Source organism: Canis lupus, chromosome 11, assembly GCF_003254725.2.
Source record: "Canis lupus dingo isolate Sandy chromosome 11, ASM325472v2, whole genome shotgun sequence".
Classification (NCBI taxonomy): Eukaryota; Metazoa; Chordata; class Mammalia; order Carnivora; family Canidae; genus Canis; species Canis lupus.
In genome coordinates this window covers 50,581,874-50,606,819 of record NC_064253.1, presented here as the reverse complement: position 1 = coordinate 50,606,819, position 24,946 = coordinate 50,581,874, and the positions used below count along the sequence as shown (strand labels likewise).

Genomic DNA, 24,946 nt, shown 5'->3' with positions numbered 1-24,946 from the left:
GGGCTGGAAAGGATCCCTTCAGTGTAGCAGGCCGATATAATTGCATCCCAGCTTTGCCCCATGGGCCACCCCTTCCTAGACTACTTTCCCTTGCCCTCTGGCAGTGTTCCTCCATCTGCTTTCACCTGCTCACAGCATCTCAACTTTGCTGAGACACAGGAGCCTGGCCCTAGGGGGCACCCCAGTCTCTGCTTTACATGCAGCTTGACATGCCCACCACCTCATCCCCAAGAGCCACACAATGAAGGCAAGTGCAAATGCTTCTGTACTATTGCAGGCAAGTGCCTGGACTCCCTTTTCCCTACCTCTTGCTCCTGGCCTGACCTGGCTCCAGCCACCCTGCTCTGTGCCCAAATAGAATGGCCACAGCCCTTCTTAGGCATGTGCCTATGCCTGCCAAAGTCCTGCTTAGCTGCGTTATAGAATAAATATCAGGCAAAAGGAGGCCCGAGCTGAGTTCATCAGGGTCAAATCCAACAGTAAACCCACATTCTTCCTCCAGTGTTTGTCTGTATGAGGCAAAGTCTGATGACAGGAGGCTGGCATCTGGGAGTTTCCAAAGACAGTGTGATGGATGCTGGTGAGCCAGCTGCTCCTCACAATGACCTCATCCAGTGACTAGGGTGCCCTTTGCCTGCCTCAGCTTTGCTCTCTTTTTTTCTGGGGGGGCCTCTGGGCACTCTAGAGCACAGGACTCCCAGAGGTGATCTCAAAAGTGAATGCAGGAGCCCTTCCGAGTCCCAGATCAGCCTGGTTCTGCTTGGGCCTCTGCAGAGTGGTGCTGAGATCTGCAAGGCTCTAGCTGGTCGATAACTCCTTTGCTAGTGGCAGTAACAGCAAATACCACCACTGCTGCTTCTGGGGCCTGCTCTCTAGAGTAGGTAGGGGACTTATCTGATTCTCCTCCATCCCTACGGCCCTCTCTCTCTGCTTAGGTCCCCTAAGAGTCCTGCGGGAAAGCCAGGGGACAGAATGGCAGACAAATCAGCAATTACTGTCCTTTACATGTCAGTGGTTCCTATAGTTCATAGGGCCCATTTGCTTTTCTTTCAAGTGAGTCTAGCAACAACCCTGGATGGAATTCTGGCAAGTGTCGCCTCTTCATGTCACCGACAAGGAAACCAAGGCTCAGAGCAGCTTATGTCCTCAGGTCACACCACTGGGAAGTAACCCTCTAGGCAGAAGTTCTACAACTGACTGGTACTACCCAGGCATGTGGATGTGGCCAGCAAGGGACAAAGAGGCCCTTCCTGGGTGTATGCTTGCCTAAAGGAGGCTGCTGGGCCTGTCAGGCTTAGGGTCATCTATTCCTGACTTCTCCACCACTACTGACTAAAGCTGCCCCTATGGATAGCCTCTGCATGACCCCAACCAGCTGCCCCTGCTTCTGGCACTGGGTGGGAGGAGGATGGGGCGAGAACTGATGTGGTTTCCCTCCCACCTGCTAGGGAGCTTCCCCCACCCTCGCTTCAGTCCTGGGCAGAGAGCCTGAGCTGAGAGCAGCCTCACAGGGGGTCCACACCCACTCCTGGGAGGGCCTGCCCAACCCCCAGGCCCTGTTCCAGGCCCAGTAGCTGCAGCAGAGGGGGAGGAATGTGCTAGTTCCCTGCCAGAGGGGGAGGGTGCTTCCAGCTTGGCAGCAGCCCACCCTCAGGAGTGGGGACACAAAGCGGGCATTTAGGGCATCCTCAAAGGCAGCCCAGACCACGAGACTGGGAGCAGCTCCAAGGTCTCCTCCCTGAGAGGAATAATAAACACCAACTCCTCCTTGCCCTCCCTCCCACTCCCCAACCCTGGTCAAAGAAAGGGCTGGGTGCACAGGCAGTCTGAGGGGTAGGGACCAGGAGCTTGCACGTCTGCCAGGCAGCAGAAGCTTGGAGAATGGAAGGGTTTTCTGTTCATAGATGCTGATCCTCCCAGCCAGAGAACATGCTGTTAGCCTGGAGAGCTGCAGCTAACATGAAGTGTGGGGCCCTCTCCCGTTAGGAAGGGGGAATGTCCAGCCCAGCACAGAGGCAGGGGCTTCTGCTGGGAACATGGAAGATGAAGGGAAAGCAACCTACTACACAGTTCCCACACTGCTGCCTCCTGCTGTGGAGAGACGGGTGGGCCAGCAGGGGCAGCAACAGCCTGGACAATAAACAGTCTTCCAGGGCCCTGGGGCCAAGTGAAGAACATGAAGCACCTTGCCTCACTCCTGCCTGCTCCAAAGCCGGGTCAGGAAAGTTCTCGCTCGGCTTCACCATCCACTCTCTCCCCAGGTCTGGTCTAGCCTAACTTCTCATGCTTCCCAAACCCACTTCCCCATTCCCACTCCACAGCTGTGGTCAAGGTCCTGCCATCTCTTTCTGAGGAGCCTCACCAGTCTTCTAAGTGGTTTCCCAGCCCCCAGCCTCATGCCTGCAATACCCCCCTGCTCTGGTTCTGTCCCTGCCCTTCTCAGGTTCCTTCAGTGACTTCCCCTCAGAAGAATGTCATAAGACTGCTCTCAGGAGAATTTCCAAGCTTCTTGAAATAGCTTATCAAAAAAAAAAAAAAAAAAAAAAGAAATAGCTTATCAAGCCCTTTGGGGGCCAACCCTGACTCCTTCAACAGTTTCATTTCCTCCCATATCTCTTGTGCCTCTGGACCTTTGCATATGCTATTTTTTTCTGCCAAAAGTGCTATCCCCTCTTTCTTCACGACAATAACACCTTCAGGGCTCACTTTGGCATAGTCCTTCACCCAGCTCTAACTGCTGGTTGGATTGTCGGTCTTTCCCATTAGACTGTGAGCTCCTTGAAGGCAGTGACTACATCTTAGTCATCTTTCACACCTCACAAAGAGCTCTGCACTGAATAGGTACTAAAGTGTTTGCTGGTTGAGTGAGCAAATGAAAAAATGCCAGATTACTTACAGGAGCCATGTCCCACTGCAAATAGATCATTGTACTTTGGATTCCTGCAAAAGAAATATCAGCCCATTGGCCCAGGAAATGAACATGGCTTTCCCATGGACACAACACTGATGCCTAACTACACTGCAGACATCTACTGTTGACTTTAGAGACCTGGGCTGATCCCACAATCCCATAAGAATCCCAGGTCCATTTTTTCCTCTAATGCTACATATCATCCTCAAGGTGGTTAAGCGCAGTACAAGTGCCCTGCTCAGGCGCTCAGGGGCTCTGGGTTTGCGGCAATGTCTATACTTACCAGCAGAGGGCGGTGACAGCCAGGCGCTTGGCTTTGTCGTTTTGGAACTTCCAGAGCGGCAGCAGTGTACCCTCCTGGTCTCGGTACTCATCAGCAGCATCCTCGTAGTACTTGAAATCTTAAATGCACCCACACTGAATCAGCCCTTGGACTGCCATTTTATGGCAAACCCATGTCTGCCACTTTCTGTCTGTACCTCCTTGGCCAAAACAGGCTCTGTGTTTCAAAGTGGGAATAGTAATAGTACCTATCTCGAAGGACTGTTGTGAGGATTAATTATACTTAGAAAAATACCTGGCACACAGTAAGCTTTGTATATGTGTCATTGTTACTGTTCTCACTGCTATTGGAGGCAAATTACAATAAAGTAGCCATGTCCTCCTAGATAAAATCCCAGGTTTGTCCATCTTCACATCCGCTGCTATGCTCCACTATGGTGAAGAAAGCTGCATGGATCCCTGAACTGGGTTCTCTGAACTCAAGTTCATCTCCTGCCCTAAATGATCTCTGCCTCCTGCTTCCTCTGACTTAGGTAGAAGCACCATCCATCTTACCACTTAGCTAAGCCGGAAACCTGGATAATCCTTGACTAATCTCTTTCTGTCATCTCTCATATTTTCTTTCTACTTCTTTAATCCATTCATTTTTTCCCCCAAACCCATAGTCAATGCCCAAGGACCATCTCCTAGGTTATTACATCCTCCTCCTAATTGGTCTCCCCACCTCCGATAACTCCTCCTCCAGTCTGTGCTCCCCAGAGCTACCTGAGTGAAAACAAATAAATCGCCTCACCACACTACCTCCTCCACCCCACTGAAAATCCCTCCATGACTCCCTTTGTACAGGGCTTCCTGGTCAAACCAAGACTCCAAGCCATGACTTCCATGGCATTTCCAGCTAAGTGTTCATGTAACCTCTATATCAAATAGTGTCTAAAATGTCCCGCTCTTCCATCTTCCTGGCAGACTCCCACTCACTGCAGATCCTCTGTGATTAAATTCCCTCTCCTCTGTGAGGCCTTCATTTTCTTGCTGAGCAGAATTCATTTCTTCCTCCATTTCAGCCTTGCCTCTTCTCTACTGAAATATCTGTCACGCTGTGTTGCTTCTATTTATCCTTTTGCCTGTCTCGCCTACCAGACAGCTCCTGAGGAGCAGGCAGCTTGTTATATTCATCACTGGACTCGAAGTGCCTAGCACAGTGCCAGCCACACAGCAGACACCCAATGACTGTTCAAAGAATCCAATGAAATAAATCACCAGAAGTGAAAAGTTTCTCAGTCTTTTTTCCAACCAAGGGTGACCCATTAGAAAACTAATGCTCTCACCCAACATGGTCAAGGACATGCCCAGGCACTGCCCCAGCCTTGAGGTCATGGAACTACACTCAAACCTCAAAAATATCTCAGAACAACAACAAAAAATTAGAGTGATCAGAGGCATGAGCCTTGATCATATCAGAGATCCCTGAGCTTAGGCAATCTTTGAATATACCTCATTTCAGAGAGGAGATTAATTGGGAACACTTCTCTGCTTTCACTTCTTCATGACTAGATTTTCCCAAAGGGAAAAGAGTATGCAATTAAAAAAAATCAAAGTTCAATGCATTTTTATGTGATTGTGTTCTTATAAATGAAAAAGGTTCACCAAGGCCAATTTCTCCATGGATATTAATAGTGTTTGCAGCCCTTTCGGTGGGCTGGTTGGAGAGGCTGGGTTTCAGAAAGCCAAGCTGTGTGAGTGACAAATTCATTCACAGCTGCTGTGTACTTTGACAGCTTTGAAAAGCACTCAAGGTCGTTTTCCAGCCTGAATGATAACAAGGGGGCTTGTTTAGGCTGCTGGTCTTGGCAGCCTTGGTTTCTATGTCCCATGGGTGAGCAATGAGCATCAAGTCACCAAGAAGAGCCCTAGGCTGTCAGCAAAGGAGACCAGCCAGCAACGAGGAGCTGCCAACTTTGGGGAGGCAGCTGCTCCAAATAAATGCACAACCTCTTAGGGAAATACAAGCCACTTGGGAATGTGCTGTTCATGCCATGGGAAGGATTCTGTTTCCCTGGCTCTGTCAAAGACACCAGAATTTCCCAGGCCCCCAGGATTTAAGCATTTCTGAATCAATCTCTTTCTTCACTTCATTACTAATTAATCACCAGCATAGACTTATTGAATGTTTATTTGAAATGTCTCTTCCAGCTCAGTGGCCCTGTAGCATTATGCTGAAGGGCTTAGGCTATGGATCCAAGGGGCCCATGTTCAAGTCCTGATTGCTCCACTTACTCCTCATACTAGCTATGGTTTTGAATGAGTGGCAATAGTCCAGATTTCTCACCTACAAAATGGAGAGAATATTGGTATCCATCTGACAGTGTGGAGGTCAGGACGATATAAAGTAATATATGCAAATTGCACAGCACAATGCCCAATATATGGGTCATTCCTAGGGAATACTGGTGCTGGTTTTTCACTATGGTAACTGCATCCTTTTCTCCCCTGGAAAAGATATGTTGAGGCCCATTCCACCCCACACCTGAACCTCATCTTCATCTCTGTCCCTGTATTTGGCCAATCACATCCTTCTCTGGCCATGCTCTCACTGGGCTATGTTCCCGCCTGGACAGTATCTTTAAACTGTCTGCAGGAAAAGCTCGGATTCCCTGAGATATTCTAGGTCCTTCATTAACTGGCTCTAATCACCTTCATAACCTGAACTCTCCCTACTTTCCAACAAACCCCTGTTTGAGTCACTGAGCCAGCTGCCCTTTGTCCTCAGAGTCCATTCCAATTTGTTTTTACCACCAAGTCACTGCTCATGCTGTCCCTCACCCAGTGAAAACATCTGCCTTTCTGCTAATCTCCCATTCAACCTCTGCTTATCCCTTGGCATTTAGCTTATCCCTCCCTGCTGCCTTCCTTTACTGCTGCCACTCATCCCTTCCTCCATTCCTCCATTCCCCCAGAGCAGTTTCAGTCTGTATTGTAGCATTTATATTGTCTCCAAGATGGACACAGTAGAGACAAGAATTAGGAAGCTCAAGACCTAGATTTGGGTCCTCTCTGCCATTCACTAGCCAGGTAGATTTGGATTTAGCTTCCTCTTGTGTAAAGTAGGGGTAATACTCTCTGCTCTCTGCCTGATTCCCTGGGCTGTTGGGAAGTGATCCATTGGATCACTAATGTGCAGGTGTTTTTGCTGCACCATTGTCAGATCTCATCAATAGACCCATTTTTTTTCTTATTCCATTGTTTGTAGTAGACCTGTGTATGCCATGTCTTCCAGGTGACATCCAGAGGAGGGAAGGATTAGTTTTTCTCCCCCTTGCATCTACAGACCTAACATGGGACACTCATGCCTTATGCGAAGAATTTTAAAAAATATTTATTTAATTTAGAGAGAAAAAGCACAGAGGTAGCAGAGGAAGATGGAGGAGAGAAGCAGAACCCCACTGAACACAGAGCCCATAAATCTTGATCCCAGGATCCTGAAATCCTAACCTGAGCTGAAATCAAGAGTTGGATTCTCAATCAGCTGAGCTACCCAGGCACCCCATGAGGAATTTTTTTGTTTTTGTTTTATTTCTTTTTTTAATTTTTATTTATTTATGATAGTCACAGAGAGAGAGAGAGAGAGGCAGAGACACAGGCAGAGGGAGAAGCAGGCTCCATGCACTGGGAGCCCGACGTGGGACTCGAACCCAGGACCACGGAATTGCTCCCCGAGCCAAAGATGCTCAACAGCTGAGTCACCCAGGTGCCCCATGAGGAATTTTTAATACAGGCTATAATAGTAGTTGTCAGCACTTCAAATCTTACCTTGAGCAACATCATCATAAGTGTTCTGGTTGACCATCCGCTCCACAATTTTAGCGGCCTGAGTCACTTTGGTGATGTCATCACTCTGTGGAGATAGAGAGGCCACAGGTCCTCATACTAGTACCTGGAAATGTTATGCCTCAAGCCACAGTCAAGATGTACAATTGTGTCTCTGACACCACCCACCCCAGATAACTCTGTAAAGATATCTCTTCATGTGTCAAGGACCAGCTCACCTCCCCACCCCCTTTTGGGAATGCCCAGCTCATAAATGGCACAAGGAGTCTGCAATGCCATACTTGGCTCCTGGGCACAGCCTGCCTCATGATCTTTCATTCTGAGCTTATTCAGAAGGCATCTTGGAGTACAACATAGGACATTGAAGAGATCCCAGGAAGGGTATTGGAGGGAAGAACAGAAAAGGGAAGGTAAGAGCCTTCTTCAGTGGAGACAGAGAGGTTTCACCATTTCAGGAAATGACAAAGACTCCCATTAAAGAGAGCTTCTGGTCCAATTTATTTAGTTAAGAGTTGAGGAAGACATAGAAGCCCAGAGAGGGGAAGAGATATGCTTGTATACCAGAAGTACAAGGCAGAAATGACTCCTAATCCAAGACTTTGCCCACTGCAGGAAGGAACCAGATGAGTGGGCAGCTCGAGGGGCTCAACATGGCCAGGTCCATGGCTCTTGAAAATGAGATATCCCAGGAGTGTCAGCATCAGGTGGTAGAGCTACACAGACCTGCATTCCCTTCCCATCCCATGGATTAGGAGCCAAGTGGCAACTTTAGGCAAGTTATTTCTCTGAGTCTTAGAGTACACATGATACAGCAGGGATGAATAATGGCACCTGCACCATAGGGTCACTGTACCATACTAGCAACTGTACATAATCTTGGGTTGTTACAATAATCTTGCAAAGTATCTTTAGGATGTCTTTCCAATGAGGAAACAGGTTAGAAAACCCCAGCTAATAAGTAGCAAAGACAGGATATAAACTCAGCTCTGAAAAAAATAAAAAAATAAACTCAGCTCTGTGGACTCTAGGTCCCAAGCCCTCAGCTTCACACAGAAAGCCAGTCCCTCACTAGCCTGAACACCCTTGCCTTATCCTGGCAGACTCAGGGTTTTTGATGTGCTCTGAAGACAGAATGTGGTGGACTTCAGTCTCCCTTGTTCTGGATATTATGCTACTTGAACAGACATTGCTTTTCATTAGTTCTGACTAAACTTGTGGCCTCTGAACCCTTTCTCCCATTCCTGTCCCAATCTTTCAGATCAGACAAACTTGCTTTCATTTCTGTACATTCATCCAAATCATGAATGAGACAAACTTGAGATCTATTACTCCAGGGTATCATGGAATTATTCCACTTTCTCCCTTCCCATGTACTTGAGTTTTATATCAACTTCATCAGATGCAAGTCACTGAAGAAGAGGTCACTCTTCATGCACTGGGCCTAAGCAAAGGGCCACTCTATTTTACAGACAGCCAGGACCAGTTCTTGGGATTCCCAATTAAAACTCAATTGCCTTGTGTAGTGGTTTTACACTAAGTATTCAGTGTCCTGCCTCCACTGTAGCTTCTTCGTTCAGAGGGCTGGTATCTTCCTGCATCACAGCCTTCAATGTCAACCAAATTGGAAGATTCAAGTGTAGTCCTTCTTCCCTGGGCATGTTAGACACCAAGTCTGATAGACATGTTAGGCACCAAGGGCTTGGACCGAAGGACAATTTTCAGCCACAGGGACATTTCTTCTGTTTTCTAGGTCCTGGCAGCTGCAATTAAGGTTTCTGCAATAATGGTCCTAGCACACAGCCTATAGCCAAACAGCCTATAGCCAAACCATTGATGGATCTTCAAGTGAAATGTGACCCAGGCAAATAGCCCCTCTGAAGCTGCTAACTTCTAGGTAATAGTACAGGGGAAGTCAGGGGTCTTGACAGGGCAACCCATGGGGCAAGGACTTCATCTTTCACCTCAGGGTTCCAGTACCCAGCATGATCATGATCACAAGTGCTTGGTCTGTAGTTGAATGAAACTGAATTGAGGCAGTTCATATTAAGCCAAGGCAGGGAACCCTCAAAGCTCTTGCAAAATGTGATTTTTATCAGGGACATGGATTTGAGTGGAAGTGGGGATACCTTAGACAAAGCAAAATTTCCTTTAACTCATCTGGTTTCTATAGCAGAGCCACTTCCCAGAGCTGCCTGGGAACTCTCCAAGGTGCTGAACCCAGACCTAAGCTTCCTGTGGCCCTCATCTTTCCCACTCCATTGCAGGTCAAACTCAATCTGATATCCATACTGCGACTCTGGCTCCTGACCCAACTTTCTCTCTGTTGAAGGGACAAATGTGGTCCTTCAGCACTCCCCGTGGTGATCTTCCCTGTGGTGACCTATCACTATAACTTCCATGATGATCCCCAACCTATACAGGCTATACCCACAGTGAGCCCCCCAACTATTACCTCTATAATGACTCCTATATGGTTCTTTACAGTAAAAATCCAGCCAGACAGTAAAAATCCAGAATGACCACATCCAGTGGCCTGGACTTGCTGGTGACTGTGATTAGCTTTGACTTGGCTCCTGGCCCATAAGACTCACCATAAAAATTGGGTACAAATAAACACAAGGACTGAAGGTCAAAGAGCAACTCACTCTCCCAAACCCCAAGAGCCCTGCTCAGGGAGGTAGTGCCTTATTTTCTTTTTTTTTTTTTTTTTAATTTTTTTTTTTAAATTTTTATTTATTTATGATAGTCACAGAGAGAGAGAGAGAGAGGCAGAGACACAGGCAGAGGGAGAAGCAGGCTCCATGCACCGGGAGCCTGATGTGGGATTCGATCCTGGGTCTCCAGGATCGCGCCCTGGGCCAAAGGCAGGCGCCAAACCGCTGCGCCACCCAGGGATCCCGTGCCTTATTTTCATATCCCACACCATCCTGAGAAGACTCCTGAGCTCTTTCAAGGTGTACATTGGGCTTTCAATAACATTTATGTCTTCTGTTGCCCCATAACCCAATAATCTTGAATCCTATACAAGATTGGAGAGACATGTGGATTGCCAGAGGCTGTAAGTCTTCTCACATGTTTCTACAAGGAAAGAACTCTTCATACTTCAACATTAGCACTCCCCTTAAGGTCTGTGACATTATTTCAGATAGACAGGCTTCTCTACCCAGAGACCAAGATCCCACTCAGTTATTCTCTGTGACAGAGCCATAGGAACCTCCATCAAACCTGGGACTCCATAGATGTCATCTTCCTCATGGCCATCTTCCCCATTTTTTTAGCCACTGGTGTCTTTGCCTTCTCTTTCTCTTTGGTCTTTTCCTGCTTCTCAAGCTCCTCTACATAGGCATCATAGATCTCCCACTAGGCAAGGGCAAGATGAGAAGGATCATCACAGGGCAAAATCTTCAGCCAGCCAACTCCTATTCAGCTTCTAGAGCTTGAGGAATAGATTATATCAACCCCTGTCACATGTCTCTATAGCATCCCCTACTTGGCCTACTGTAGTTATATATTCAATGTCTATCTTCTCTGCTGCCAGCTTGAGGACAGGAATGAAGGAGCTCTCAGGGCACCTCTGGGATGAGCTTTCCACCTCAGGCTCAGTTATCAGCTGGAGATCAGTATTGTTCCAACCTACAGACCCCACTAGGCAAAACAAATGGGCTAGCTCACATTTTTCTTGGTGAATTATAAGACTCTGAAGTAGAATATTTTAAAAATGTTTCCCCCCATGGAGATGTAATAAGCTTTACTAGTTCATGTTGGTCAGTTCACACTGACCACACCTTGTGAGCATAAAAAGGTAAACGAAAAGTAAATGATGGGTGCCTGGGTGGTTCAGTCAGTTAAGTGTCTGACTCTTGGTTTCAGCTCAGGTCACTATCTCATGATCATGGGATTGAGCCCCATGCTGGACTCTACACTGAGCATAGAGTCTGCTTGAGATTCTTTCCCCCTCTCTCCCCCTCTCCCTCTGCTCCTCCCCTGCTCACTCACTCTCTTTCTAAAATAAATAAATCTTTTTTTTTTAAAGTAAGGGGACCCCTGCTAACTGGATCTGACACCAATAGGAGCTCCAGGATAGTAGCAAGGAAGCACCAAGGATCTGGGACTGGGCAAAAATTCTGGATCACATTCTGTGGTCTCCAGAGTTGGGCAGTCACTGCCACCTGGAGGCCAGATAGACACACCTTACATTAATGATTCACCCATGGGCCAGTATTCCACACTACAACATAATTCAATGTTTGTTATCTCATTCAGAGCCTACTAACAATCCTGTGAGGCTGCTTATCATCCTCATTTGACAGAGAAAAAGAAATTGATGCATTAAGGGTGACATGGTTTGCCCAGGATCTTATAGTATGAGCAGCAAAGCTGGGGGCTGAGCTCAGGGCTCCTAGCACCATATCCTGCCCAAATCAGAATGGGTATCCAGTAGGATTTGAGGGAGAAGGAGGGTCTGCAGGAACAATGAAAGCTGCTAGAAGGGCAAGCTAAAGTGCTAACACTTCAGAGTCAGCCTTGGGATACCATGAGCTGCAGAGAGTCAGAAGCCATGCCTTTTCCCCTCTTTGACAGCCTTGCCCTGGAGGGCATGTAGCTGATCTAGAGTTCCCTGGGTGGTGACCTACTGTCTCATATGCCAAGTGTTCAGAACCTGGATAAGGAACAGGAGGATGGATGAATGAGGAGGGCAAACTGCCAGAGGAATCTTTGACAAAGATGCAGGGGTAGGTGGCTGGAGGTGTGATGATGACTTTTAAACTGACCCAGGGTCTTACCTGATTGGCTGTGGCTGAAAAGTTTGTCCTGGGAGGAGGTTCCATCTGGCATTCTCGGTCCTAGAGAACAATGACAATGGGAAACCCATAGAAAGCCCTCAACTCCTTCTCAATTAACCCAACAGTATATCTATAAGTGAAGTAGTTCAGTTGGAGCAGTGGGAGGGGTGGGACATGGAACTGGGGAAGTAAACAGGGCCTGAATAAAGGACCAAATGATGCAGTAAAAGCCTACATTTTCCTTCTAAGTCTCCTTCAGAAGAAGCCTAAGCTAGAAATCAGGGGCAATGAAGCCTGATTATCCCAGTTTCAATCAAGAAAAACTCCAAGTGGGGGATGGACAGGTCTCTGGCCAGCTTCCTGTTGCAAGACACAGAGGTCAGCCCCTGGCAAGCTACTGGGCTAATATCCTTCACCCTGACAAGACTTCCTCCTAATACTGGGGTCTCTGGCTCCACCAGAGGAATACACTCCCTTTTCCTTGTATATCATGCAAATTACTGAAGAGGGACTATACAGCATGATTAGGAGTACTAGAAACCCATCCCATAGACCTCTGCCCTCCATTCAGAGGTTGGTTTCCGTAAAGCACTGTCTTATATATGTGGATATCTCCCCTGAAACCCTGAGAGGTTCTTTCAGCCTGGTACTCAGAGCCCTCCATACTTATGAGCCAGGGAACTTTTCTAGCCTTTTCCAGCTAGTCTACTACAGACCATCAGCTTCAATCAAACTGGCTCTGAGTCCTGCCTCCCTGGCACGTTCTGGCCTCCCCTCACTCCCCCAGATCTTATTGTCCTCTCCAAGGCCTGTACATGCTTCAGTCTCAGTGAAGGGCTTCAGACTCCTTGTTATCCACTCTGAACTCCCATCAGGTTGGCTTACAAGGACCCAAACACATGCTCCCAGCTCTCCTCAGCCTGTGCCTCTCATCCTTCCAAGCTAAGGGCTGCTGAGACTGGGAGCAGGCCTGCTCCTTTCCTGCCATGCAAAGTGCAGAGCTTCAAGGTAGAGGCACTGCAGTGGGGGCTGCTCTACCCGGAGAGGGTTGTTTAAGGTCTGTGAGGCCCTCTCACTGAAGTTGAACTTGTTGGTAAGCTTTCGCTCCTTGGGCTGCTTAGGAGTCATCAATTCTTCTTCAGTCACTTTTTCAGCTACCTGGAAAAAAAGACCCACAGGATCAGGGATCAGCTGTGAGAAGAAGGTGGTGGGGAGTCAATAGTGGGGAGAAGTCATATCCTAGGAGAGGATGGAAGTAGGAGAGGGTGATGATGCAAGAGGTATTGGTACCTGCAGCCTCTAACCTCTCACCTTCAGCTCTACCTCCAACAAGTTACCCCTACAGCTTTCATCCACACCTGGAGCTGGAAGGGGAGGAATGGGAGCAATATTATACTGTACCTCAGCTACAGGCATATCTGTTTGACTCCCAGCTTCAGTTTCAGCTTCTGTTTCCTTAAGCTCTTCTTCTTCTTCAAGGATTTCAGTTTCAGAAATCACCACCTTAGTGGACTCCTGAGAACCTTGGTAAGAAATTGCAGGTGAACCCAAAGCCCGAGCCTACTCTCCCACCCCCTGGCAGGGCCAGGCTTTCTTGGTTTCTACCTTTGAGACCTCAGCTATACCACAGTTCTCATGGGTTGACTCCCAGACCTAACCAGGACAGCCAGCTATTGGAACTTTATGTAAGTAGAAGTTCTGCAGAGTTCTGGCTTAGTATTTGCTCCCTTGGGTGACCATGGAAAGGGGCCCGGGCTCTGGGCTCCAGCTCTGAGCTGGTCCCTCGGCCTACTTGCTGCTAACTCATCCCGGTAGTGCTGCCGCCGTCCTTCGTCCGAGTCTTTGGGGATCAGGTTCCCGACCTGGCTGAAGTGAACTGCCAGTTGGTTCACAACACCAATAAGCTTATATGTGCCTTCCTAAGAGGAGAGGGGACTGAGTCAGACCAGGTGTCCCAAAAGGGCCGGAGTTGAAATGTAGTCTGCCTTCATTCTGTAAGGCTTAATGTGGTCCATCTGTATATATATATATATATATATATATATATATATATCCTCCAATCTTCAGTTAACCTGAAGTTTTCATTACATTCCAGCTTAAAGAAGAAGAGGCAAATGAAATAAAGTTTTTTTTTAAAGTTCTCATCAAAGACATATTTTAAAATATATTTTCTTTCCAACTTTGAATAGCTCTGGATTTGTCTGTCACTGGCTCTTACATCCATGCCTTGGGATCCTCATATACCTGTCTCATCACAGATCTGAGAAAGGTCATACATGGTCATCAGATATCCCTGGCCTGACCCTCTCTGTACTGTATTTAGTGGATATGAGGACTGGATAGATTCTCAGAGACACTAAATATCCAATCCCCCTGTTCTATAGAAGAGGCCCCAGAAATCTAGGAAAGGTTTGAGTTTGGCACTTGTCCAGTTCATACAGCAAATGAGAAGCAGTGCTAGGTTTAAAATCCAGGCAACCTTATTCATTCCTTTTCAACAAATAATTTTTAAGCAGACACAACACAACATGCCAAGTATTTCCTAGGTTCCAGAGATATAAAGCTTAGCAAAAATAGATACGATCCCTGTTTTCATAGGGCCTATTAGTCTGGTTCTTTTAATAGCTTCCTTATTGATAAACATCTTAGTTGTATCATTGCCTGAGACCAGGATTTCCTTCCTTCTTTCAAAACATTTCTTCTCAACCTTTTTCAAGTCACAAAGAAAATTGTTATATTTTACACAAAGGGATAAATTCACTGGAGATGAAGCCAGCCCATGGGCTCTGGTTGTACCAAACCCACCTGCCCCAGGAGGACTAAAAGAATTACTATTTGTACACATAGGTTGGGATGCTCTGCCTTAAAAAGTCACCACAAAGCCCTTTTCTCGGTAACTCAGATGGATGGGAGGATAAAACAGTGTAGCAGTTAAGAGCATGGTTTATGGTGGTGGGCAGAATGGATTCAATCCTGATTCTGTCCCTATTTCCTGGATGAACTTGGGCTTAGCCACTCTAAGCTTTAATATTTTCATCTGTAAAATGAGGATAATATCTAATTTTCAGAATAGTTAGAAGTATTGAAGATAATGAAAATAATTTATTAATACAGTGTCTGACACATAATAAGTACTTATTAAGATTTCAAAGGAGATTAGTAAAGAAATTTCTTAAATCTCCAGAAAATTCCATGTAAAATTTCAAGGTTCCAGTCAAAGACCAAAGTTTAAAGGTGATCTCTAATAGCAGAGAGGCTTTTGTAATATAGCCATCACTGCCAAGCCAGGGAGTACCTAGAGGTCCCTACCTCAGAGGGGATGACTTACTTTGAAGCTGTACCTGACAATGTTCTGGGGTGCATGTGGGTTGTTGGCTGTCAGAATGCGGGTGAACTCCTCCTTTAGCTCCTAAGGGAGAAAAATACCAAGAAGGTTATACACAGAGGGCCCCTACTGCTTTTGAGACTTGAGAGGACCCCTCAGGGTATCAGCAGACATCTCACAGCCAGGTTCTATGCAGGCTCCTAATCTGTACTATGAAAGAACACATATCTGAGGCTGGAGGAAAGAGAAGGGGCAAGGGCAGGATGCTGCTAACTCACCGCATCAGTCAACTCTAGCTGGTCAGGGGGTCTAACCGTGGCTTTGGACTGGGCCCATTCATCTGTTCCTTCTCCCACTTCAGTCCCTGAATCTTCATCCTGGACAAAAACCTCATGTGAGGATTAGTAAGCATTTCTGCAGGAGGCCCTTTCACTCACAAATCCTCCCAGAAGCCAAGCTCTGTCCCTAATACATAGAATACAAAATGCACAATAGATCATTCATGGAAGAGTCCAAAGGAACTGCTCAGGCCAGAGTTCTCTTTGCCTGGAAGACCTTAGCCACCTTAGCTCTTGAGGTCAGGGGTTAGCTGGAACATTGTGGTGGGCCTTTGGAGCCAGTAGTGAGACAGGAAGAACTCTCCCTTCCCTACTCTCTCCCATATAGTCTGGAACCTAATGATCAGGACCAGCTGCCAAAGGCAGGGCTTTATGCAAAATGAAAGGACATCCAGCTATTCTTTTTTTTAAAATTTTTATTTATTTATGATAGTCACAGAAAGAGAGAGAGAGAGAGAGGCAGAGACACAGACAGAGGGAGAAGCAGGCTCCATGTACCGGGAGCCCGACGTGGGATTCGATCCCAGGTCTCCAGGATCGCGCCCTGGGCCAAAGGCAGGCACCAAACCGCTGTGCCACCCAGGGATCCCATCCAGCTATTTTTTAAGCTACTTCAATTCTGATTCATATTTTATCTTCCAATTTGCCACCTTATGGTTACTCTTACAGCAATACTCTTAGTACCTGGTAACTTTGAGCTTTCCAGTCCCATCAGATTCTTGCTGCAAAAAAATCAGACTACGAGTTTTTACTTTTCCTGATAGCTAAAAACCTTGCCAAAGTGGCCCATGATATATTACGAAAAACTCACCCTGGTTAGCAAAGATATACAAAATAAAAGAATGTCATTTTTCACTATAAAATTCCTGAAAAGTATGGGGCACCTGTGTTGGCTCAGTCAGTTGGGCAACCAACTCTTGGTTTCAGCTCAGGTCATGATCTCAGGGTGGTAAGATGGAGCCCCACACCAGGTTCTGCACAGTGCAGTCTATTTGGGATTCTCTCTCCCCCTCTGCCCCTCCCCCTGCTCGCATTCTCTCATTCTCTTTCTCTCAAATAAATCAGTCCTTCCTTCCTTCTTTCCTTCCTTCCAAGATTTTATTTATTTATTATATAGAGAGAGATTGAGAGAGAGCGCACAAGTAGGCAGAGAGGCAGGCAGAGGGAGAGGGAGAAGCAGGCTCCTCACTGAGCAGAGAGCCTGATGAGGGCTTGATCTCAGGACCCTGGGATCATGACCTGAGCTGAAGGCAGATGCTTAACGGACTGAGCCACCCAGGGGCCCCAATAAAATCTTTTCTTAAAAAAACCATTGAAAACGAAAACAACAAAAACCCAAAACAAAGAGATCCCTCAACCAAATGAAACTAATTATCAATGTTGGTGTGGTTATGGGGAAATTGATGCCCATAAATTAACACAACCTACCTACCTACATTTCTTTTTTTCTTTCTTTTCTTTTCTTTCTTTCTCTCTTTCTTTCTTTTCTTTCTTTCTTCTCTTTCTTTCTTTCTTTCTCTTTCTTTCTTTCTTTCTTTCTTTTTCTTTCTTTTTCTTTCTCTTCTTTCATTTCCTTCCTTCCTTCCTTCCTTCCTTCCTTCCTTCCTTCCTTCCTTCCTTCCTTCCTTCCTTCCCTCCCTCTCTCTTTTTTCATCCATAAATAGTTTTATTGGGACACAATCACACTCATTCATTTATGTATTGTCTTTTGCTGCTTTGGCCATACAAGCAGAGTTGAGTAGTTATACATGAGACCAAATGGCCTCCACAGCCTAAGATATTTACTCTCTGGCACTTCATAGATAAAATTTGTCCACCCCTGAGGTATATGATTAGCAGTCAGGTTGCTGGTGTTCAGTAGAATTAGATTAATTGTCTTATCTTTGTGTTAATAGTTTTTTCTTCTGCAGTGGCAGACTACAGTTTCTGTATGTTATAGGGAGAGTTTTACAGTTAACCTCTCTTTGCTACTATGAAAAAGAAAAGATATTTTATTTATTCCTCAAAAACATGACTGTGGTTACCCTGTTGTTGTGCAGGGCCAGTATGACAATTTTGGTCATTTTTTTAAATTTCAAGTTTTTATTTAAATTCTAGTTAGTTAACCTATATGGTAATATTTGGTTTCAGGTGTAGAATTTACTGGTTCATTATTTACATATAACACTCAGTGCTCTTCATAACAAGTGCCATCCTTAATCCCCAGCACCCATTCAGCCCATTCCCTGCCCACCTCCCTCCATCAACCCTCACTTTGTTCTCTATCATTAAGATTCTCTTATGGTGGGACGCCTGGATGGCTCAGTGGTTGAGCATCTGCCTTTGGCTCAGGGTGTGGTTCCAGAGTCCCAGGTTGGAGTCCCACATCGGGCTCCTTGAGGGGAGCTTGCTTCTCCCTCTGCCTGTGTCTCTGCCTCTCTCTGTGTGTCCCTCATAAACAAACAAACAGGGATCCCTGGGTGGCGCAGCGGTTTGGCGCCTGCCTTTGGCCCAGGGCGCGATCCTGGAGACCCGGGATCGAATCCCACGTCGGGTTCCCTGCATGGAGCCTGCTTCTCCCTCTGCCTATGTCTCTGCCTCTCTCTCTCTCTCTGTGTGACTGTCATGAATAAATAAATAAAATCTTTAAAAACAAACAAACAAACAAACAAACAAATAAATAAAATCTTTAAAAAAAGATTCTCTTATGGTTTGCTTTCCTCTCTCTCTCTCTCTCTCTCTCTCTCCTTTTCTTATGTTCATTTGTTTTGTTTCTTAAACTCCACATGTGAGCAAAATCATATGGTATTTGTCTTTCTCTCACTGGCTTATTTCGCTTAGCATAATACCTTCTAGTTCTATCCATGTCATTGCAAATGGCAAAATTTCATTCTTTTTGTTGGCGGAGTAGTATTCCATTCATCTTCTTTATCTTCTTTATCCATTCATCATTTAAAAAAATATTTCATTTATTTATTCATGAGAGAGAGAGAGAGAGAGACAGAGAGACAGAGAAACAGGCGGAGAGAGAAGCAGTTCCATGCAGGAAGCCCAATGTGGGACTCCATCCTGGGTCTCCAGGATCATGCCCTGGGCTGAGGGCGGCGCTAAACCGTTAAGCCACCTGGGCTGCCCTCCATTCATCATTGATGGCCATTTGGGCTCTTTCCATAATTTGGCTGTTGCTGATAATGCTGCCTAAACATCGGGGTGCCTGTACCCATTGAATCAAGTATAACCTTTCTAAAGAGCAATTTGGGAATATTTCTCAAAAGCCTAACAAGTGTTTATATTCTTTGACTGAAGTTTCTATGTGTAGGACTTTTTTATTAAAGAAATAACCAAGGACATGCCCAGAGATTTAAACGTACAAATGTTTGCTGGAGAATTGATCATAATAGTGAAAAAGAGGAAACATGAAACATTAATGTCCAATAATGGGGCATGGTTGAACAAATTATGGTATGGCCTTAAGGAACATATGGTAAAATATTATATAGTAATTTTAAATGATGCTATAAAAGTATGTTTATTGGCAATGAAAAGTATTCTAAATATATTATGTAAAAAGGAGATTATAAAATAACATACAGTTTGATTCCATTTCAAAATAAATACATATCATTTTTATATATGCACAGAAATATCTGAGAGGATATAACATCATGTGTTAACTAAGAGGTTTCCTGTGATGGTGGGTTTAAGGGTGATTTTAATGTTCTTTTTGCTCATTTGAATTTTCTAAAAAATATATAGCTAATATTTTCAATGGAAAACAATGCTGTTAGCTTCTTGCTGAGAGCCTGCAGTGGGCTCAGCACTTACTCTTTTTCTGGTTCCTCTGCCCACACTGATGCTCTGAAAGAAAGAACAGAAACAAGAGGTAAATCATAGGCAAATATCTGTGGGACTATCAGAAACAGTATTATAGGGAAGTTTCTGCCCAGAGACCCCAAAGACAGTGGACACTGAGCTTTCCCAAGTCTTAAAAACAGTCTTCTCAGTGGCAACGTGTGCTTCTTACCCCAGCCAAGGAGGCCCTGTATCTGAAGCAACCCCATTCCAGCATCAGTGCAACTGACCCATGAAGAGCAACCAGGTAACTTAGCATTGGGCATTTCAACAAACATTTTTTAAAAGTATATGCTATTTTAAGTGCTCAGCTTTGCAGTATGCTTTCCACTAAGGGGATTTTGACGTCAGATTATATTCACAAACACTTGTTTGGGATGAATGTAAACTCTTTCTGAGCAGGTACTTTGTGTTATCCACTGCTGTCTGAGAATATAGCATGTGTTCAAAATACTTATTGAATAAATGAAAGAATGCTGTCAAACGCATTAGTAATCATGATGCTGGGAAAAATGTTTTTCCTCTTTGGGCCTCGGTTTCCTCGTCAGTAAAATGTATAGGATTGGATGTGATGACCTTCCAGTTCTAACACACTAAAATTTTATGTTCCCAAGGGGATCCCTGGGTGGCTCAGAGGTTTAGTGCCTGCCTTTGGCCCAGGGTGTGATCCTGGAGTCCTGGGATCGAGTCCCTCATCAGGCTCCCTGCATGGAGTCCCTTCTGCCTGTATCTGTTTCTCTCTGTGTGTGTGTCTCTCATGAATAAATAAAATAAAATAAAATAAAATAAAATAAAATAAAATAAAATTTTATGTTCCCAAGAGCATCATGGTCTGTTCAGCTTCATAAACATTTGTTGAGCATCTATTTATCTGTTAGGGACATACCCGAGCAGTAGGACAAAAATGAAGACAGATAAGGTCTCTGTTCCAGTTTCCTCAGGGTCCATGGAGGATAGTGTAGACAGTGCTCATCCTTTGCTCTCTCATTCACTCACTCACTTACTCACTCAGAGTATGTTCCTTTGAAAGCCTGCTCTGTGCCAGCAACAGAGATATATGTGCCCAGAGTGCTGGAGGGGTGCACAGAGACACTTACCCATCACAAGAAAGGCTCCCAGAGGTGGCTATTTCCTAGCTGGATATCAAAGAAAAAAAATATATTGTCCAACTGGAGAAAATATTTTTCAGAAGAAGAAAACAGCATGCACAAAGGCAAAAGAAGAACAGTGACAGAGCTAGTGAAATGTTCCACCAAACAAACAAAAACCTTGCAGTATATATACAGAACAATAGATGTTTCAGATGATCAAGCAAAAGGGAGATCAGTGGAGGCTAGAAATGTGAAGGAAAGGCACTTGTAGGAAGCAAGTCTAAAGTGTTGGAGGAGGGGCCAGTGCAGTGTGGTGGCTGCATAGCACATTGGACAGAGACCTCTGCTCCCTGCTCTCACAGGCCATCTGTGTGATCTTGCAGAAGTGCCTTGGGCCTCAGTCTTCCAAATACAAAGCGACAGAGTTAGACTAGATGGGGTCTTATAGCTCTTACAGTTCTTACATGGTAGTCTATGGGAGAGGCTTTGATGGTGGAGGGGAAGAAAGGGATTCTAGGGAGAAGGAAGAGCATGTCTCAGCTTGGGCTGGGATTGTTGCTGGTAGAGCAGGCAGCAGGATTCAGATTTCTGCCAGGTTGCCAGGGTTTCCAGTGATGGAACCCTTCTCTGAGGCTAAGCTACATGAGCCAGAAAACTGCTTTTTTTTTTTTGAATCACCTCTGATCCCTAAGGTAACAAGATGGAAGTGCTACAACATCCAACAGCTTTCTGGCCCACAGCAGAACCATGGAGGGCCAATCCCAATCCAAACTGCCAGCCTTAAATAGAAAACGAGATCCAGTTACCACTGCCCCCCATAAATATGTCTGTAAAACATTTATCTGGCAATAAAAGAACTGACAAGGCAATTTGAGTATAATTGTTTTTGGCAGTTGGAAATATTTCAATTAACACACTATAAAAGCCACACTATAATAAATGCAAAACAGGCCAATGAAATCAGCTGCAGCCCTGACTTCCCAACCATGGCAAAGGAGATTGAATGTCAGGCTGCCACTCTGGGCCCTTGGTCTTCCAAAAGGAGAAGCCTGAGACAGACAAGCCTGAATTCCTGGAAAGCTTTTGATGGCTCCTCCCAGAAGCCATCAAACCACAGAAGAACAAAGCCCAAACTCCCTCCCCTGGCCCTCAGAACTCTATCATTTGGCCCCACATCTCCATTCCAGCCTGTTCTCCAACCCTTCATGTGCTAGCACTTTGAGATGCAGCTACTCACATTTCCTGAGCATGGCCTGTGCTTTCTCACCTCTGCACCTTTGCTTTTTTTTTTTTTTAATTACTTTTATTTTATTTTATTTTATTTTAAGATTTTATTTATTTATTTATTCATAGAGAGAGAGAGAGAGAGGCAGAGACACAGGCAGAGGGAGAAGCAGGCTCCATAAAGGGAGCCCGACGTGGGACTCGATCCAAGGTCTCCAGGATCACACCCCGGGCTGCAGGCGGCACCAAACCGCTGCGCCATCTGGGCTGCCCTTAATTACTTATTTTAAAGCAATCTCTATACCCAACATGTGGCTTGAACTCATGACCCTGAGATCAAGAGTTGCATGCTCTTCTGACTGAGCCAGTGGTGCTCCTGCACCTTTGCTTTTTACATATAGTTCCTCCTGCCAGAAACACCATCTTCCCTTTTCCCCTTTCTGCTCCCACTATCTCTAACGAAACACTACTTAACTAACCTCTACTAGTCCTTTATCTTACCCTGACGTATTATCGTTTTTCTCCTACCTCCCTCTATTCTTCTATTCCTTACTTTGAGCAAGGCTCTGCCCCACCTTCCATCACCACCATAAGTACTGGCTGTTAAGAGATGCAAGATGAAATGTATCTTCAAATAGACACTCTGTTATTTCTGGGTTTTGGTTTGCAAAAGGGAATTGTATTATGAAAAGAAACATAATACCGCAGTATGCGTTGGAGGCAGCCTGGAGATTCCAGCAAAGGAGGTCCACTATTCTTATACTATTGATCAAAGAAGATCTACTTTGGATAGGTCATTCTACTTTGCCAAGGGAGGATGTATATTAGAGGAGTGATGCAGGAAGAGAGAGGAACCCTCCCCATCCCCCACAGGCCACCATGGCAGTCAAATTAATCCTGATGATCAGTGGGATAACAGATGTCCTATTCTGAACTCCTCCATAGTAGAGCATTTTCTATTCTCATTATTACAGATTTTAGTGTGAGCATCCTGAGAGAAGGAACTGGTAAAAACTCAGCTTCCTAGTGGTTACTTCTCATTTCTTTTTCAGGATGAGGGCTGGGCTCCCTTGTTCTTTCTTGAAACTTTTCCACCTTCAATTCCACGTCCCTTCTCAATATCCTTGACCAGGAATAAATGCTTCAACTCCTTAGTCTTCTTTTTTTTTTTTAAGGATTTATTTATTTATTTATTTATTTATTTATTTATTTATTTATTTAAAGAGAGCAGAGGGAGGGGTAGATGGAGAGTAGGGAGAGTATTTCAAGCAGACTCCCTGCTGAGCATGGGAGCCCGACTTGAGGCTCCATCTCATGACCCTGCGATCATGATCTGAGCTGAAACCAAGAGTCAGATGCTCAATCAACTGAGCCACCCAACACCCACCCCCCAAGTCTTTTTTTTTTTTTTTTTTAAGTCTTCTTATTCTACACACTACCCTTGGTGTTTCTAATCCCTACTCATAGCTTCATCTTGCACTTTATGATGGGGTTCAAATTATTTCTTTTTAAAAACATTTTAATTCTTTATTTTTATTTTCTTTAAGCCATCTCTATGCCTAATGTGGGGCTTAAACTCCAGACCTCAAGATCAAGAGTTGCATGCTACAAAAAAAAAAAAAAAAAAAAAAAAAAAAAAAATTGCATGCTCTACTGACTGAGGCAGCCAGGTGCCCTAAAGTTCAAATCTATTTCTATAGCTTAGACTTCCCAGGACCCCATGTTCAAATTGGTAACAGAGTACTCAAACAGTATATTTAAAAGCCAACCGTAATATGTTCTTTTCCCACCCCAATGATTATATTCTTTTTCTACATCAAATTTCCATTTCTTCTGGTATTTCCTATGTCACTCAAGTGCATCCCCATCCACTCAGTCACCCAGGTTGGAAACTGGAAACCATCAAAATGCCTGCCTTTCCCTCCCTCCCTCCCTCCCTCCCATTAGCATCATATTTCAAAGCCTAACAATTCTATCTCCTTGATATCTTTCATACCTATCCTCTCCATTTACACCTCCCTTACTATCTCTTGCCTAATTACATTTGATTTACCTAACTCCAGTTTCTCTCCATTCTAATAATTATATCATTATCATCATTCTCAGCTATTGAGCACTTACACTGGGCTAGTCATTTACTAAGCAATTTATATGCCTTATCTCATTTAACCTTGAGAACCACCCTATCAGGTAAGAATTATCATTATTCTATTTTACAGATGATGACATTGAGGCTTAAAGAGATCAAGCAACTGACCTAAAGGTGACCAGGAGTTGAACCCAAACTAATCACTATCTATAAGTGATCTTCCTGTAACATAAATCTGATCATATCACTTTCCTGATTTAAAGCCTTCAAGGGTTCCTCATCAGCCATGAGATAAATCTCAAATTCTCTAACACAGCATCCATATCATCCCCTACCCTTTTCCTCCCACAGCTATGGGTGGGTGCTTTGAAAATGAAAATTCTGGCCAAGGTAACAGATGATTATTATTGTCACCTACTGGGCATTTACCTGAACTTAGATCTGTTTTGGTACATAGCATCTGAAAAGTGTAAGCAACCCATTTGTCTCTGAGCATACTTTAGAGGTAAGGAGATAAAAAAAAAATTCTTAAACTAAAAAAAAAAAAAAAATTCTTAAACTGTTCCCTATCATGAAGATATAATATTAAACAAGTATGTGATAAGATGTACTCATGGAGCCCACATGTGGGCTCTGAAGTTGAAGATACCTTGGTTTGGGTCCCCACTCTGCCACCTGCTAGTTCTATGGCTCTAGGCAAGTTACTTGTCTTCTCTGAACCTCGGTATCTTTATCTTTTTTTTTTTTTAATTTTTATTTATTTATGATAGTCACAGAGAGAGAGAAGCAGAGACACAGGCAGAGGGAGAAGCAGGCTCCATGCACCGGGAGCCCAACGTGGGATTCGATCCGGGATCTCCAGGATCACGTCCCGGGCCAAAGGCAGGCGCTAAACCGCTGCGCCACCCAGGGATCCCGTATCTTTATCTTTAAACTAGGAATAATGACACCTTCTCAATCATAGGCTTGTTATGAGGATTAAATGAGTCAATGAACATAAAGTGCATAGTGTGGTGTTTAGCCAGAGTTTATGCTGAAGTAATGTAGTCGGCAGCATTATATTCCCATTTACAGACCCTGCTCTGCCCTCAGCCACACAGAATTTCTGTGGCCCTTGCTTACTAGGAAGCCCCCACCCTAGGGACTAGAGGCTACAGCAGCTCACATTTCCACCAAAGAGTTCAATGCTGAAACATGTTTGTTCCTGGAAAGAGGGGCTCTTCGAAGCATGCAAACCCACAGA

The 24,946-nt window shown here is 44.9% G+C and overlaps 1 protein-coding gene across 11 annotated transcripts in view; it reads right to left on the bottom strand.

Annotated features, from left to right (window-relative positions):
* The window catches only part of DNAI1 (dynein axonemal intermediate chain 1), a 125,340-nt gene that overhangs the window by 20,542 nt on the left and 79,852 nt on the right, over nucleotides 1–24,946 (bottom strand). For 9 of the 11 annotated variants that reach the window (XM_035697124.2, XM_025432081.3, XM_025432085.3 and 6 more), the window contains 11 exons: nucleotides 19,273–19,305; nucleotides 15,409–15,507; nucleotides 15,134–15,214; nucleotides 13,598–13,724; nucleotides 13,207–13,328; nucleotides 12,844–12,963; nucleotides 11,806–11,865; nucleotides 10,247–10,381; nucleotides 7,004–7,088; nucleotides 3,195–3,312; nucleotides 2,897–2,940 (listed from right to left, as the gene is read on the bottom strand). In XM_035697124.2, the coding sequence (XP_035553017.1) occupies nucleotides 2,897–2,940; nucleotides 3,195–3,312; nucleotides 7,004–7,088; nucleotides 10,247–10,381; nucleotides 11,806–11,865; nucleotides 12,844–12,963; nucleotides 13,207–13,328; nucleotides 13,598–13,724; nucleotides 15,134–15,214; nucleotides 15,409–15,507; nucleotides 19,273–19,305 (1,024 nt within the window). The remainder of the gene's footprint in view (nucleotides 1–2,896; nucleotides 2,941–3,194; nucleotides 3,313–7,003; nucleotides 7,089–10,246; nucleotides 10,382–11,805; nucleotides 11,866–12,843; nucleotides 12,964–13,206; nucleotides 13,329–13,597; nucleotides 13,725–15,133; nucleotides 15,215–15,408; nucleotides 15,508–19,272; nucleotides 19,306–24,946) is intronic. The other 2 variants (XM_035697134.2, XM_035697128.2) reach the window with 2 other exon arrangements.